This window comes from Pocillopora verrucosa, chromosome 3 (genome assembly GCF_036669915.1).
Source record: "Pocillopora verrucosa isolate sample1 chromosome 3, ASM3666991v2, whole genome shotgun sequence".
NCBI classification, from domain to species: domain Eukaryota; kingdom Metazoa; phylum Cnidaria; class Anthozoa; order Scleractinia; family Pocilloporidae; genus Pocillopora; species Pocillopora verrucosa.
The window spans coordinates 13,972,231-13,990,128 of NC_089314.1; the positions used below are offsets into that span (position 1 = coordinate 13,972,231).

Sequence of the window (17,898 nt, forward strand, 5' to 3'; positions counted from 1 at the left end):
CATTTATCATGTTAAGTGCCATGCAAATTTTCATGAAAACAAAGAGAGACTCATAAGAACAAACAACTAACTTTATTTACCTTCGCAGTCTGTTTTCCCGTACAAGTACAGATTAACTGGATTGTAAGGCTTCCCAATTGATTCTTTTTACTTTTCAAAAGAAAAACACTCTTTTGTGCCAGGTATGTAAAAGACAACATCCATGCACACAAACTTCTATTGTGCGTCATGTGCTTGTCTATGGCTGCTCTCTTGACTGTTAATAATAATAATAATAATAATAATAATAATAATAATAAGCTTTATTTCAACTGATAAGACTAATCAGCAATCTAATAGATTGGCTGGTATGAACTAGTGATCAGCATGATAAATAGTATCAATCAAAATCAAAGGAGAAACCCTATAAAGAACTAAAGTATAAATTAAAATAACATAAAATATATAGAAAAGCTAATACTTATTTTAAACTACATAAATGATTAGATTTATCGTGTTCTAAAAAATATTAAAAAACTATCGCCTTAAGTTTAGATAATGACTGTATCTCTCGAATGTCCTTTGGTAAAAGATTCCACTCCCTAGCAGCAGTACATTTAAATGACGTTTGACCCATTTTGGTCTTTGTAGCAACAATGTTCAATAAGGTAGAGTCTCTAAAATCTCTGGTATGAAAGGCTGATCTCTTAAGGAGATAGTTCTCTAATTGCTGTGGGCAATTTATATTATTTATAATCTTAAAAACAAGATTAAGTCTTAGGAATCTACATCTACTCTCCAATGATAATAAGGAAAGCTTACTACGCATTTCTTGAGAACATGCATTACAATTTGTAGAGAGGATAGTACGCATGGCCTGATTTTGTAACCTTTCTAAATGCTGTGAGTTGCTCTTTCCACAGTTCCCCCATACGATACAGCCATAGTCTACTATGAGTAAATAAATATTTGAAGTCTTCACACTGTTTCAGTAGCCTCCCATCCATAATGATTTGTAAGTCTGGAGCATTTTTCAGTGCGTGCTTTGATCCAATCAGGATTGCTTCGGATTTCTTGTGATTGCAGATAAGACCATCAGTACTGAGCCGATCGGTAACTCTTCCAAGATCTTCATTTACATACTGTTCAGCAATTTTAACATCTTTAGAGCTGGTCTGAATTCCTGTATCGTCGGCGTACAATACAATATCACAGCTATCACAAACATCTGAAATGCTATCTATATCAATATTAAAAAGAGTCAGGCCTAGCACAGAACCCTGCGGTATTCCATAGGTAATCATCAATTGTTCGGAATTAGTTCCATCACATGAGACAAACTGGAGTCTTCCAGACAGATAGCTTTCAAACCACTCATGTTCCTTGCCAGTCACACCATGTTGAGCAAGCTTCTGTAGCAAGACATTATCGTCTACAACGTCGAAGGCTTTCTTTAAATCCAAAAACGCACATACTACTTTTTCTGATCTGTCAATAGCCATTTTCCATGAATCTACAGCTCGAATTAGAGCAACCATAGTTGATGAATGTTTCTTAAAGGTGAATTGGTGTTGTTTTATCAGACCAGCTTCTTGTGCATAATTAACAAGGGCCTTGTTTGTAAGAGATTCATGTATCTTAGAAATACACGGAAGCACAGATATTGGTCTGTAATTATCGCATTCTGCCTTTGACCCCCCCTTAAAACAGGACTTACTTTTGTGATCTTCCATGCAGATGGGTATCGGCCACAATTGTATGATTGGTTAAATATCTTGGTTAAAGTTCCACTATTGTGGGTGCAGTGATCTTCAAATACTTAGCCGAGATGTTGTCTGCACCAGTGGCCTTACTGGGGTTTATTGTCTTCAGAGCCATATACACATCTGAATCCAATAAAGGTTTAAACTTGAAGAGCTTAGATGGCGATGGCTTTATTGGTTACGGTTCTGGGGGAGGTTGATTTGCCAACGATGTAGATGCAATCGTGGTAAAATACTGATTTAGTGAATTTGCTATAGCTGTCTTGTTAGTTACTTGGTTACCATCTATCAATAGTTTTTCAATCTTGGTGCTCCTATCCTTTGATGGAATGACTTGATGAAGTGTATTCCAGTAGGCTTTAGGGTTAGCTCGATTTTCTTGAAGTTTATTCTTAAAATAGGCTTTTCTGTTTTTCCTGTTACTGCTAGTTACTTGGTTACGGAGTCGCCTATATTTTTGCCAGTCTTCAGTGAGACCAGTTCTTATGGCCTTTTTATGTGCCTTGTCCCAGGTTCTCATCATTTGTAGCACAGAGTTGTCTAACCATGGGTGCGTTTGCTTTCAGTCTTTTCCTTTTGATAGGAAAGTGGGAAATCAATTAATGAGCAAGAATGAACAAGCACTCCCAGGCGGAATACATGTCCTCCATGTCATCGAAAAACTCAAGAAAGATCCAAGGAGTTTTCTTTAAGTCATTGATGAAATTTTTCCTACTTTCGTCATTCCAAGTCCGCGTTGTCAAGATGCGATGCTTATGTGGACAAATTGTTGGGCCGTTCATAAGTCCAAAAATAGGGTAGTGATCTCTTATAGTTGTACTAAGAACTCCTGAAGACCTGAACAGACTTGGGGTAGACGTAACGAGTAAATCAATAAGAGATCTTGTGTTACAAGTAACACGAGTGGGTTCTTTAATTATTTGTTCTAGTTCATTAGCAGCAAGAAATTCCAATAATCTTTTTGTTTTATCAAGGGAGTCGATAAGATAATCACAGTTCAGGTCACCCAGTATAATGACTTCCACATTCTTTCGAGTGGCATACCTCAGCAAGTCATCCAAATAATCCAAAATCTCCAGGGATTCGTTTGGGGCGCGGTAAACACATCCGACCAAGAAATTCGTTTTGAATAATTGTATATGAATCCAAATAGCTTCCGAGTCTTCTTCCAAATCTTTTCTTCAAGTATATTTTAGGTCTTCCAGTAAATAAAGCGCTACCCCTCCTCCACGACGGTTTTCTTTTCTGAGTAATTAGGAATTGCCATTTCAGAGTCTTTGATAGAATTTTCCAGCCAGGTTTCAGTTATAGCGATGATGGGAAGAAATACTTTGCTAAAGATCAATCTCAATTCATCTATATGTTGAAGAAGGCCTCTTGCATTTAAATGAACCAGCATGTTCTTACGTTTACTTATAGTTTGCATATTTCTGTCCTGTATTAAACTTACTTCAGGGTCAAAACCTGGATTAGGATGAACATCCCCACAGAGGGCTAAATTATCCAGTTGAAAAGAAGCAGTTGAATTGCAGTGATGGTAGATTCTGAGAAGGAAGAAGTGCTTCTTACGCTTGGGAACAATTAAGGTTGCAACCAAGCGTGCAACCAAGATGGCTGCCCAAACCAGAACACTTTACAAAAGTGTGGCACAAGTTGGTGATCTCACCATCCGCCAAGTACTTTCCATTAGATCGTGGAGACAAGCAACTCACTTCGGTTATTAAACATCTCTTGAGGTGCAACAAGTCTCTAGCGCAAAAAATTGTCAAAAAGAGGAGAATTTTGAGAGAGTGAGGAAAAGCACGTCTGACTCCCATGCTGACCGCTGACTATGACTATGTTACATGTGTTGCTGACTTGCGCACACAAATTGGTAACATGGAGGCTCTTTTAATCTTGAATTTGGTATTTTTGCTGTTGAGGTGCACAAGTCTGACAGTAATCTGCAAGTGAAATATATAGAGAGGCACATCATTGTGTAAATGTGAACGATTTGTGTTTTAAGTCTTGTATCAACTAGTCATGCTACTCTACATTGCCAACGTTTCAGGTGTACAGGCGGATTTGCAAAAAAATATATGGTTTAAATATTGGAAATTCATTATTGCTTATTTATGACCAGGCTTAGGCCTGCTGTAGCCTGCACTTAAACATGGTTTGTTGATGATCAAACAATTTTTAAACAATAAACTAGTAAGCAGCACTCTACCAACTGTAATTGTAAAACTTTTTTACTCTCCCGCATTTTGTGTGACTAGCACACACTTCATCAGGGAATTTTACAATTTAACCAAGTAAAACCTGTCTATATATTTGCCCAAAAAATCCTACATTTGTAAAAAATCACACCTACAGATTTACAAGCCACACCATAAAGCGTCCAGAAGGCAGGGTGAAAAATAAGCATGGCTTGACATATTTTGTATTTGACATGTAGAACTGCAGGCCCATTAAATAGCTATGTCACATGTAAAATTGGTATGTATGATCTGGTTAACACTGTCAGCGGCTGTTGGTAATGTGTTGGTATCTTATCGGCCGAGAGTTGGCTGACAGGTTACCGACAGCCGAACATGGGAGCTATCATTCTTTTTTACTGTGTTTTAGGTTTGTGTTTCATGTTTCAAGTTTTGTGGCAGCATTTATGTTTTTCGCAATTGTGTGACATGTTTTGTGCCAGTGTTTGAGATTTTGTGTCTGTGATACAAGTATTGTGTTACTGTATTAGGTTTTGTGTTTCATGTTTCAAGTTTGTGTTACTGTTTTATATCTTGTATTTATGTTTTAAATTTTGTGTTAGCGTTTCAGGATTTGTGATTCAGTTTTGTTCCTACTGGCCACCATAGAAGTTATTCTTGTTGTATTGTGCGGTTTGTTGAAGGACGAAATTTGCACACACTGGAGACGATATGGCACTTCACTGGACTGGCCATGTTTCTGTTGCTCCTACCAAAGGAAGCGCAGAAATGAACTGTCACGGTCTGAAACTCAAACCTGATTCCTAGCTATACTTGCTTTTAATGTGATGTAAAATATTATTGATGTTCAATATTTTAATAAAACAATGATTATATTTTTAATACCTCAGTATTTTTTAATATTTTATTTTATTTAATTGAAAGAAATACAATTATTGTATTCTTTCTCAGACATGCAACTGAACTGCAAATATTGATATAAATGTCTATAGCCAGTGATATTTACAAACAGAACATTTCATTTCTTTCAAAAGTTGTTTTCATGTCATTTGGTCCTCATTAAAAATTTTTTTGTGTTTAAATAGAGTGGAGACAATAACCATTTGAGAGAGAAAGTAAGCTAATATCAATCTTGACTAGCTATTGCTTTGATATTAGATTTGGTTTTGCAGGTATGGGCATCTTCACACGATCTATACTGAGATTACACTAGGCTGAGCATTACAAAGTATAGCACATACTGCCCACATCTGATTCACAAGGCCTAGCTGGTTTAGAGTAACCACCCTATCACATATATGAAAGTTTTTGATCTTCTTTATGACCCTTTCTACATGAATCCTAAGACTGGCTATGTCCTGGGTCTGAACAACCTCTTTGGCAGGCATTTGACTAGAACTACAGAGGAAAGGAGGGATGTTGAGCTTAACTCCCAAGGGTAGCAAATCTTCTACTGTAAAGCCTTTGTCTGCCATAACTCAATCACCTTCATTGAAGGGTAAGTCTAAAAATCCACTGCAATAAACAATTTCCCTGTCAGAAATTGACCCAGTGTAAAGTTGACCGACAAAAGTTACAGCCCCACTTGGAGAAATTCCTATCAGTCCTTTAAGAGTAGTATGATTCTTGTAAGTGCTGAAAAGTTCTCCATTTAGTTGTAGGCTGCTGGGCATTTGACACCTTACTTCTGTGCAATCAATGATTACTCTTGTTGATTTGTATTTTGCCTTAAATTTTTCAGGCAAAGTGGTGTCAACTACCTCTCTTGATGGCCAAATGTTGATTACACCAAGTCTTAAATACATAAAGTTTATCCAAGTCATAACTATGTGGCTAACGGTCGGTGTTGACATGTGAAATAAATGACCCAGATGTTCCTCAAGGAAACCTTGCCGCAGCCTGCACAGTACAAGGAAGTACTCATCAATTAGCCTCAGAAGTCTTGGCCTTCCCTTTTTTGTTTTGTTTACTCCTTTCCCTTGATCGCAGATATCTGGGGGAACGGCAGACTTTGAGTAAATGTAGTATCTGACGTTCTCTCCTTGTTCTCCAGGGTCTAGATAATTGTAGATTTCCATTAGAACATTGTTGTTGGGAAGCGAAGTGCAGAAGGATATAGTAGAATCCTTAGCACAAAATCTATCAATGGAGAACAGTTTACTTTGTAAACAGTCATTTTTCTTTGAAATCCTTTCTATTTCACTTTTTAGCTCCTCTATTTTTGTTTCATATTGCTTAATCAAGGTGATCACGTCACTAGCATCAGTCTGAATGTCTGCCTCCTTCGATTCAAACAAATCGGTTTGAGTTGCAACTTCTCTTGTCTTCGCACTATTTTTGTTCTCATCTTCAATCGTGAATGGAGTCGTAAACTCTTCTTCAATTCTTCTGGAACTCTGTTGTCTGCACATTCGCTAAATGTAGCCCTGGTTGATTTATGGCTTGTCTGAGTTGTAGTGCTTGTGGTTCTTTGCGATTCAGTTTTAGGCATCCATTTACAAGCTCCATTTAGAAATGTTCCCCTCACCCCACAGATGGCAAGATTCAACGATCATATGAGTGAAGTCAGAGTAGCTGTAGAATGGATGTTTGGCTGCATTTCAAATTACTACAAGTTTGTTGAGTTCCAAAAACAGCTAAAGATTGGCCTTAGCCCTGTTGGCAAAATTTACCTGGTTTGTGGAATTCTTCAAAATGCCCACACATGCCTATATGGGAACATCATTTTGGATTATTTTGGTGTTGACTCCCCAGACCTTCTAACTTATTTCTGGTAAAATATACACGAGTGTTGTTTACGATATTTCTGATGGTTAATGTTGTTCAAAGGTTATTTTCATTATAGATAACTGTGTTTCGATGTAAAGATACACTGAGACACTGCTGATAGCCAGGTCTTTTTAAGTAGTGAAAAGTGTAATCATTGTTGTTTAAATTGTTTCATATATACATTGTGAGAAATAGTCTTAGCTTTCCACACCATTTTGTGCAACATAGTATTCAAGCAATGTGGAATAAAAATAACTAAATATCATTGTCACTGTATTCTTTAATTGATGCATTCAATGATAAAACACCCTATAGGGTTCAAAAGTAAGCCTTAACGTTGCTGGCAAAAATGTCTTTTGTACCTAAGATTATTTTGGTTTTAACTTTAATATTGTTAGGGGTAGGAAAGAGAAAATTCATGTGTACCAATTTTACCAGAGGACTTTTAATAACAGCACTAACATAGCACAAGCTCACCATTAGCATTTACGTCCAAGACGAACATGACTAGTGTTAAACATAAAATCTCTTGACTTCTGCATTAAATAAATGGTGAGATTGGACTAACTGTGTCACTCACTATAGGTAAACTGACTAGAAAAAATACATGCATGTTTTAATTTTTATTTGAAAATACAACAGCACACAATCCACATATCAAACATTTTATTACTAAAACATCCCCATTAACTGATTCCTTTTCAGTACCAGCTGTATAATGTTTTGAAATATGAAAATTGGAAGCCAAAATTTAAGGGCCTATAATTATGTAGTGTTCAGGATCAACAGGCCATGGTCACATTAAATTATGCATAACCAAGTAACAATTATAAATGACGAGAAAAGGTAATTTCAACTAAATGATGAGAGTTAAATCAAAAGTAACACTCCTTTAAGAGGATTATTTCACCCCAGTTTATGACTAAAACGAGCTCTCAAAAAGTTAAACAACATTTTCAAAGCGTAAACAATGTTGTACCTTCTCTCAAAAACAAAAGATAAAATTTTTTTATAATGGTACTTACCATAATGCAAACATCATTTCAAACTTTATTTTTAACAATGCATAAGCAAAAGTAAATTGAAGTTTAGTCTTTATCCTGTTTTGAAGTGAAAAGCTGAAGCTGTTGTTGCTGCTGTTGCATAATACTCATCATCTGCTGCATGAGCATCATTTGTTGTTGTTGCTGTTGCTTTTGGCTTTCTCCTTGCATTTGAAGTTGCTTCTGTATAAGCTCCATCTGCTCTTTCCTTTCTCTTTGCTGGAACTCTCTTTCTTTTCTTTGCTCTTCAAGCTGGAGCTCTTTGTACTTCAAATCTCGGGCCGCTTTTTTTTCCAGCCACGCCAAGGTGTCCCCTCCAATTCTTCGTTTTTTTCTTTCCTTGATCTCGTCGTCCTGGAGCTCATCAGATTTTGTTCTTTTTGAAGTTTGGCCCTTTGTTTCCATTGCTCTTTTCCTTATATCAAGAGCCAATTCCTTTCTGCACTGATTTTTTCTTTGGCACTTTCGGCTTCTGCATTAGCTTTCTTGTCGGACTCTTCACTTAAGTGAGTTAACTCTTCCAGTAGTAAATCATATTCGCTTAGTTCGTCTTCGCTACCTTCGCCGGTACTTTTTAGTTCTTCGGCATTTTTCGCCTTATACCTTCTTAAAATCAGAGTAAATCTGTCTCTAACACCTCTCGAAGTGACAGAATGAAAGAGATCTTTGTGACCATTCAGATTTTTGGCGATAGCTTGCCAAACAGTGTCTCTTTCTCGGCTTCCAGACTTGAATTGAAAAATCCCTTGAGCGGCCATTTCTCTCATGAGTAAAACATCCTTTTTTTTCGTCCAGCTCATCACAACTCTAACAAAAAGGGACGAATTAATACTTAAGAGACTTCAAAAATTTTGTTTGCCACACAAATCAATTAATTTACTTACTTTTTCGGTGCACTTTCCATCGTTGAGGCGAGTTGAAGTTTACGTTCTCGACAAGACGTCAAACTGCTTGGTTTCACGTCCACAACGCGACGCCAGAACTTCAGGACGTGGGAATTTCACTCGGTACCAAGCCCTTATACCGAGCTCGACGTCCTAAATGAAGACCGCATCTTCATGCTAAATTAGTCTATTTTAAAAGCCAGCCGTCTATCATACGGCATTTTTTTTATTTCAACCAGTACACGACTGAAATAGGACACATCCAAAGCCCGCTCGCGGTAGTCTCCCCCACCCACTATATGATGCTAAAGTTCCCACTAAGGCAAGCTTTCACACGCGAAGTGAAAACACTTGGTAACGTTATCGATCAGTAGGAATGCCTGCGAGTGTGTTAATCGACTGAACTACATAAGTTGAATAAGTACGCTACAGTTTTTTTTTTTGAATCATTGGTTCTTGCCCCCTTTTGCTTTTTGTTTCCGTATTACATTTCCATATTATTTGAAATGATCCCCCCCCCCCGAAAAAAAAAAGAAAAAATGGAAGATGAATAAATTTGGAACTTATTGAACAATTATTTGTTTGTTCATTCAAAGAGGGTATTCTTACGTTAAAAAAATAGCCGAATAGCCGCTATGATGGAAAGGGTATTCTGATAATAGTAATGAAAGGTAGCATCGTGAGGGAATAACATCATTTTCCAGGTTCTCCCATTCCATAATCTAACAGAAATACTTAAAAATTATTCCACGAGTACGCATTGGATATGAGCTGGTAGAATGCCAACCAGAGGATTGAAGTTGGCTATAACCATGTCTTACCCAACACACGCGAGTGGAGAAACTGTTTTAATAAGAACTACCATGTGGTAACAGCGAATCTTGCTATATTTATTTATCGTAAGGAAGACAATTTTTGTAAAGAAACCATCCACTGGCCGCTAAACAAATCAAAACTTAGTTATACAACTTACTTGACAACATTTGGTGATTGAAAAGTACTCTGACGTTAAAATTAAACAGTGGTAAAACAACAGAGTAACAAAAAGTTAAAAAAGTAACATTTTTAAATTTGCACGACATTCTCATGTCATCTTTAGCTTTACAGCTGTACATTTGATTTTTCCAGTGTAAATAGTATGTTATAAAGTTACGTCATAAACCTGACGTCATAAATTTGAAGCTACTATGTTCCGTTGCGATTCACTGAAAGGGAAAATTTTGGAATAAGGTTTTTGTTGAGAGTCTTGCTGCTTAACATGGAAGTAGCCGAACATTTTCAACTTATTAAAAGATACAAAAGTTTAATGGTAAGAATTACTGATAATTAGTGAATTGGATAAGGGAGCATAAAGAAAATTTCTCTTTTCGCGGCAGTGTCTCAAACGTTTTGGCCAAACTTGTAGCTGGCTTATGGCTTCGAAGAGAACAAACTACCTGCAAGCAAGCAGTTTCATTATGTCCTTCCTGTGTGCTGTCATCTCACTGAAGTTCCACGACCGTGAAACAACTTGAGGTTGTCAAGAGGTCATAAAATCAAGGGCCGCTAGAATAAACCCAATGCCACAACTGCCGCTTCCAATTAGCTGGCCATCTGTCGGTTGTCTAGGCATTCCAAACCTTTTGAATGTTTTTACATTACGCCAGTCATCCAGAGAAAAGTCATCGCAGTCTGGAAACTTGGACTGAAGCTCACTCATGATAAGAAAGACATAAGAAGTTTTGGAGAAAGAATATCCAAGGCCATCATCAAAATACGCTTCTTTGTTTTTTACATCGAGGACCATTAGTCCCCAATGTACATTGTCCATGTTTACCGGAACCAATACCAAGCTTAATAAGCCAGGCTTGACATTTTGCAACATTTTTTCAAAACATTGCTGGATAAAGCTTCTCTCTCCAGTGTTGAGCCAGGTAATAGTGTGCGCTGGAAGACAGAGTAAATAATCGTTTAAATCACATTTACGCTGCAATCTGGAAATTGCTGTGTCAATTACAGTGTCATCAATGTAACGTTCTCGAGCAAGTTTGCTGATTGCCCGTACATTTACAGAATATTTGCCTTCCTTAGCGACTAAATGATTCAGAGGAAATTTATATAGCAAATTACGTATTTCTGTCTTGTTTCATCGTCTAACTTGTCTGTAGAGTGCATCAGCCACCTTTCCTCTTCTTGCGAATTGCACTACATTTTGGCAACCTCTGCTAGCCATTCAAGCTGTCCCAGACCAGCTCTTGAGAAAACGCCAAGTTTTCCAATTGACACGCCCACATTTACATCGTCTTCTAAGTCGATAAATGCTTTATCGTCAACTTCCTTCCTTATTTCTCTGATAAGAGAAACAGCATCATTTACTACGCATGCTGGAGGACGTTTCTGGAGTGTTGTGACGTTAGTGTATTCGAAATTGTCCAGTACTCTCACTAGCACATTTTCTTGCACGGTTACACTGCAATCAACAGCAGCAAGTTTACATGTCAATATTTCTTCCCTTGGACAAGCAGAAGAGAACACATGATCAAACGACGTGGAGGCTGATGACGGTGATGTAGTAGCTGAAGCTGACAGTGATGGTTGTCCACTGAAGGCTGATAGCGGCGGTGTAGAGGCCGAGGGTGATGAAGATAATAGACTGCAGTCAGCTGAAAGCGGTGGTGAAGCGTCCAAAGGCGACGGTGATGGTGGTCCACTTCTGTCCGATGATAGCGTTGAAGTAGCCAGAGGTGTTGAAAACAATGATGTTTTACGCTTCGGATATGAAGTTGTTAAAGGTGACTGCTGTTTACGTTTTCTGTTAGAAAACCCAAAGAGACATCGGTGAGTTTGGGGGAGGCACAATTCCTGTGATTTTGTGGAGTCTGATGTTGATGATGGCGGTTTTCGTTTGGTATTCACAGATGAAGCCAATCTCGATTTGCGTTTTGCATTGCAAAGATTTGGCGAGGCATTCTTTTTATCTGGACTCATACTTTTTGAGGAAGAGGAAGAAACCACGGATGAGTAACGACTGTTCTTCTTTCCCTTGCGGGTCTTGAATAGCTTTCAGCGACTTTTTTCGGAATACGTCCCTTCTTTTTTTTTCGTGCACACGGCATCTCACTTTCTAGCCATTGATACTCATACATTAGTTTCATCTTGCCAATGTTGTCTCAACTAGCGTCGTCGTTCTTGAGCAAGGGGCAATCCTCTTCTACCACAACACAAGATAAATCTTCAGTATACCTATATGCAAGGAAGTCTTTACCCATGAATGTGGTAAACAACTGGTCCATAACGTCAATCCAGCGCTTGTGTGTTGCACTCCACTTCTTTGTACTTATGGTGTTCAACCAGCCACATCTTCAGTATACCTATACGCGAGGAAGTCTTTACCCATGAATGTGGTAAACAACTGGTCCATAACGTCAATCCAGCGCTTGTGTGTTGCACTCCACTTCTTTGTACTTATGGTGTTCGACCAGCCACATCCTCGGAAGTAAAATTTCTTTCCTACAGATAAAGAAAAGCAAGTGTTAATGAATATGAAATGTCGGTGAAATTTTCCGAAGTCTCTGAGTTCTAAAATGACAGCCATACAGGATATGACACTAGAATCGTATCATATATGTTTAGATTAAATGAAACAAACGAATCCAGATTTTGTTGTTGAAACTTGATTGTGGGGCAATCCAATAAACAAAACATTGTTGGAGCGTCATTGAGTGCGCATGGGTGTCTTTTTCCCTTTGCCCGCCATCCTCTTTTATACGTCATTATATTCATTAGGATGCATTTTTTATTGTAAATACTCATACTTCAGCTTTTATTCACCGAATGACCTTGATAGGATTCAAAAAACACTGCCGTTTCCATCAATGGTTTTTTTTTTTTGCAATACAATGGTATTTAAAATAACGATAGATGCGGATTGAGTTCCCTAAGTGCTGATGAACTGTATTACCTTTTCTTGCGCATTCTTTAGCATTTCTGAAACAAAGCCTTAAGAACAGAAGCCTTTCAGCGTAATGGTGAGTTAATATCTGGTCCACTGAAGAAGATACAGAAGTATGCATTAATAAATAATTGAATTTTATATGAAATGCCGGTTCAACAGGCAACGTTTTGTTTGATCATCTCGTTGCTAACAGTAAAAGAAAAAATTCTTGCACTTTCTGCAAAAGTATAAAATGGGATACAACTCACTCATTTTGCAGTGCATTCCGAAAAGTTGACACTTGCTTTAAAATGAAGCGCTTTTTGGCAAGAGGAATTTACCATAGTTGTACAGAAAATTTCTGCAAACGTCTTCACTAGCCCATATGATATATACAACTATTAAAACGAAAACAGAAAAAGGTTTTTTCTTCTTTTTTTTTTTCACTGTTGGTTTATCAATTGACAGCAATTCGATTGTACTTGTTACTTACATGAAGAAGCTTCCCCACTGCCGTCATGGTTAGTCGCCCGGCTATATATCTGCTTTTGCAGTTTATGTGAGGCCTCAAAGCCTTGATTGCTGTAGTCACGTAAAGATCTGAAGTTCCTTAGTAACATGGAGGTGTGTTCAACAGTTAAATGGCTATAGTCACCGGTGCCGAGCCCGAGTCCAAACAGGTCCCTGAGACAAAAACCCCATTCCTTGCACTGTAAAAAAGGAAAAAGAGAACGCGATTAACACGTTAATGACAATTGACCGTACTGAGAGCACTTTCCCCTACTTTACGAACAAGCAAGCCAACTAGGTGATTACCCAAAACCACTACATAAAAAGACAGTGCACTGACTTCATAACATAGTTGTCTAATCTCTAAATAAAAGACATCAATTTCTTCTTCCATGTCATCATCAAACACTTTGTGTCTCATCGTTGTCGCAATTTCGCGCCACTTACAAAAAACCTACAAAGGAAAGCAACTTTTAGCACCCAACTCCAAGGATCAAATAATTATCACTAAAAGTGTGTAAACCAACAAACAACTATAATTTGTGAATATAACTTCTGCGTGCCGAGGTTTCTGTGATTATTTGTCATAAATTTGATTTGGTTATTTCCTTCTGAATAGACAGCCTTTTCTCTATGAGATTCTGACGTGTTCAAATGCTAGCAAGCTGCATAAAATAAACTCATTCTGGTGCATTGCTCTCTGTGATAAAAGTGTTTAAATACAAGGCATAGCTCAGTGCAACACAAAACCTAAAACACTTTTCCCGTCAAGCCGGTTCCAAATTGTATGCACGCAACGGGAGCAAAGGAACCGCAAAGTATGATGGTATTGAATCATGACAGGAGTCCCTACTTTGCTGTCTGTCATTCTAAAAAGTCTCGTAATGTCGTCAAAGGAAGTCATTGACCCAAAATTACTGAGAGCTCAAAGGAGTTCCAAAAGTCGCAAAAAAAGAAAGCAAAATGAAACAGCCGAGAACCCAAAAAGAAGATGTCGCAACTTTCGACAAACGGCAAAACTTCAGCATGACGAAGCAGCTAAAGAGCCCAATGCTTCAAAATCTAAAGAATCACAAATGGCAGAACGGTACCACAAACACGCATTGCATTTTTATTCGAAGTGGAAGAAGGCAGAAGAAGGAAATGTTCCTGTCCAGGAAGAAGGCACTTTAACAGATTTACCGATGGTTATTGGACGAGGGTGCTTCGGAGTTTGTAACGTAGCAACATACGGAGCGCGGCTAGTTGTTGTTAAAAAACAGCAAAACTACGCGTCAGGCAAGAACGAAGCGAAAATAACCGCCCAGATTATACATCCAAATGTCGCTTGTCTTATCGGCATTGTGGAGCGTGAAAACAGATGTGACATCTTCACACCTTTCTCCAATGTAGATGGCAATCAGAAGAACTTGGCTGATATTTCAGCAGAAGGCGCGATAATAAACTTCACGAACGTGCTTAGCGGACTGTGCAGCGGGATAGAGTATATCCACGAAAAAGTCAAGATTTTACACAATGACATAAAAATAAACAATGTTGTACTGGATGGAAATAGTCTAGCCGAAGCAGAAGCAATTTTAATTGACTTTGCAAAAGCAAGAGATCAAATAAGCCCCAAGGTTTATGTTACACCTGCTGATATGCAACAATTCAAGCATCTTGCGCCCGAGCTTGGCCAAGTAAATGGCAAGCAAAGCAAGAAGTCCGACGTGTACTCTTTGGGGTTCTTAATCAGAACCTTGAAATACAAGTTTTCCGACTTTCCATCAATGTTTGTAAAATTATATCAATCCTGTCTACGCACAAACACATCCCTAAGACCGTTAGTGAGCGATTTGTGCGAGCAGCTGGTCAGAGGAAAGTAAGAGTAATTTAAAGGCTGTCGGGCGCGGCAGCGCTAACTTTACATGTGTCTTTTGTGTTTAATTTTAAGTTTAGCTTCCCTGATATGGCGCTTGTGGTTTTGAGCATAAGTTCAAGCATAAGTTAAAGATGCAAGAGGCACCTGGAACTTATCGCAAACATCACCGATCAAGGTCCATATATCGCTTGTACTGTCCGGGTTGTCCTTTGCCGGGTCCTGTGTGCCTGAGCTCAGCGTCGATTGACCGCCGTTTTCCACCTCATCTCGAAGGGCCTCTAACTGGGAAAGCACAACTTCAAGTTCAGCCTTAGGCCTAAGATTTTAATCTTGACTCTTCTCGATATCCTCTATGGATATGGCTGACCTTGAATCGACTCCAAATACTGTTTGAACAGGGTCATGAATTTTGTCCTTGTTGTTGTCACGTGTGTCAGTCGCTGTTTGGCAATCTTCATTATCTTGGCCAATATTTAGGCTGTTGATGCCATCAACCAACCAGCTGTACTTTTCTTCTTTGCCCGCTTTTAGTTTTTGCCGAAGTATCGCGGAAACAACGCTGAAAGAAGAGGCTATGAATACCTCTTCTTTGTGAACTAGTCGTCGATCCAAGTGCCCGCCATTTTTAAGATTTGAGAGTTGCACTGTGTTAAATTCTTTTGGAAAGCTTGACACCAAAGGGCTACTCGACATGAATTTTCCTACAGGAATGCTGCATATTTTGGAATTCAGGAGATACCACTCCCTCAAATCGCTCGTGGAGTGCAGCAATTCAGCTCTTCGAATATCGAAGGCATCCATGCCGCACAGCACCTGATCGAAATGAGAACAAATTTCCCACTCTTGTGAGTAATGTCTGAAATTCAACCTCAAGAAATGTCAGAAGAAAAATCCAGCCCCTCAAAATAAACAGGATTGACGCCATTGGAGGTTGTACACAACGGTGTTAATGTAATCACCGAATACTCCCCTGTTGAAACCACAAATCGAAAGCGATGATAGCTACTGAGCCGGATCATGACGTCACACCGTAGCAACCAAACCCCACGAATTTTTGAACATCCGGTTTGCTCTGGCTCGTCGTGCCAATATGGCCGTTGACAAAATACGGTACCCTATGATGTAGCAAGAAAACCGAGAATTTTCAGGGAGGCCGTTTCTTTTGGAATTCTGCAGTATCTTCATATGCAGCTCGTTTTTGGAGTTTCTCCTATGGCCGTCCATCGAGGAGCAGCACTTTGGATATGACCTTCTGTAAACATATGTGGGGGCTACATTTGCTTTTTTAGATTTTATTTAACATGGAATTCTCAAAAGTATAACATTTAACAGTTACTGGATCACTGGATATCATGTTGAATTGTGCGAAAATTGCTTTTGATTGACAATGAAAATCAAAGTTATTAGTTTGCAAAGACTTAAAAACGTAAATGAACAAACAGAGTATTATAATTTTATTTGACATTTTTCTTTCCCATTGGTCACAGGAAAGATGCAAAAATGGAATAAAATCAAATATAACATCAGGAATCTCGTTTGAATTAAAAACAAGTCATGATATGTCACCTACATTATTTTTGGTCCACCTACACTTAAATTGTACATGAAAGCCTAATGTGAAAATCTGGGGTGGCTGAAAGGCTAGTGTATCGTGACAGAAACGTAATTCTAAAAGAGTGCTTTTGGAAAAAGTCACAAGGCTTTAAACCACTGACAGATGTCAAATTTTACAAATTTAAGTGGTCATAACTTCTGGCAAACTTTGAATTGAAAAAATCCGCTTCTGTTTTGCTGATTGTTTTCTTATAAAATCATCTGTCTAAATACGATATTCATAAAGTTCCATTAGTCTGTTAGGTCTGTAAAATTTGAGCTCAGTCGCATTGAAAGTAGCCAAGATATAAAAGTTTTAAAAGATGTGGCAACAGATAAATGTTACGTTGCGAATTAATTCAAGGCCAAGTGTCCCCCGTGGCCTTAAAATGAACAAATCAAGGTGCTGCGTTGGTAACTGCATACTGCAAGGGAAAAATTTTTCATAATTTGCCTGTAAGGCTCCCTTCTCCATTGACGTGACATCTGTTTGTCAAGGTGTAATTGAAGATCTTTTTTTATACCTCTCGGTATTTTTTGCCCTAACTTAAGATTATTCCAGCAGGACTCTACCTCCAGTGTGTGGACACCAGTAACAGGATCAACAAAGTGTCAAGCATGCACAACGATTCAGTGCACGGCGACATTATTTATACGGTGTTCCATGCCTCTGTATGAAGCCCAGTCATCATTGTAGATTTCTGTTCTTGGTCAGATACACTTTGAGATTATGGGATCAAGTGTCGTGATATCCCGTCTCTCTACAACTTGGAAGTAACCCCGAGCTCTACCAAAGTTGGTAGTGACAATGCCAAATACCCACATGTCACTGGCTGCTCTTCTTTCTCGGTTGAACTGAAAAAGAGACATACGGATTTGTTACTGCACATCTTTTTCCATGAGTAGAATAGAACTTACTGCGGCCAAAAAAATTTTAGGTAAACATAAGAATAATTTATAGCTGAACATCCTCCTTTACCATTTTGATGAAAATGGGGTTAGCTTTACTTTGCATTTGAATCTATTGGTCCATTAGCCTGGCAGTTACCCCAGTTAAACAACTCAGAGTACTTTTACTCCCACTGAAAGGAATGGTGGCCTATCGCAGTAGACCCTAGCCATTTACTGATACTTATTGATAACCTGACAGAGATAGACTCTATTTGAGTCCAGATATTTTCGTTTAACAATGATCTAACTGCCGATTATTTGAGGTAATAATTTAACTCGCTTACTTTACCTTGTTTTAACATTTATGTGTCCTTGCTATGCTAGTTTCTCTTGGTGGCTTGCTTTAATGCTAATCTGGATTCTTTGTTAGGTTTTGGGCCATCAGTTTCAAAACGTTTTCAATATCACATTAACCTTAACGGTTAAGAAGGCTT

General features: G+C 38.3%; 2 protein-coding genes and 1 pseudogene across 2 annotated transcripts; 1 reads left to right on the top strand and 2 right to left on the bottom strand.

The window, feature by feature from the left end:
- Positions 1-5,418: 5,418 nt before the first annotated feature.
- LOC131773333 (uncharacterized) lies at positions 5,419-6,351 on the bottom strand. Its single transcript, XM_059089322.2, has one exon. The coding sequence runs from the start codon at positions 6,349-6,351 to the stop codon at positions 5,419-5,421; it is 933 nt and encodes a 310-aa protein (XP_058945305.2).
- Positions 6,352-9,569: 3,218 nt separating this feature from the next.
- LOC131773318 (uncharacterized) lies at positions 9,570-13,480 on the bottom strand (annotated as a pseudogene).
- Positions 13,481-13,943: 463 nt separating this feature from the next.
- On the top strand, positions 13,944-14,924 carry LOC131773335 (uncharacterized). Its single transcript, XM_059089324.2, has one exon. The coding sequence runs from the start codon at positions 13,944-13,946 to the stop codon at positions 14,922-14,924; it is 981 nt and encodes a 326-aa protein (XP_058945307.2).
- Positions 14,925-17,898: the final 2,974 nt, after the last annotated feature.

Coding starts and splice junctions, on each gene's coding strand:
- LOC131773335 (XM_059089324.2), top strand. CDS start 13,944: ATGTCGTCAAAGGAAGTCATTGACCCAAAATTACTGAGAGCTCAAAGG.
- LOC131773333 (XM_059089322.2), bottom strand. CDS start 6,351: ATGTGCAGACAACAGAGTTCCAGAAGAATTGAAGAAGAGTTTACGACT.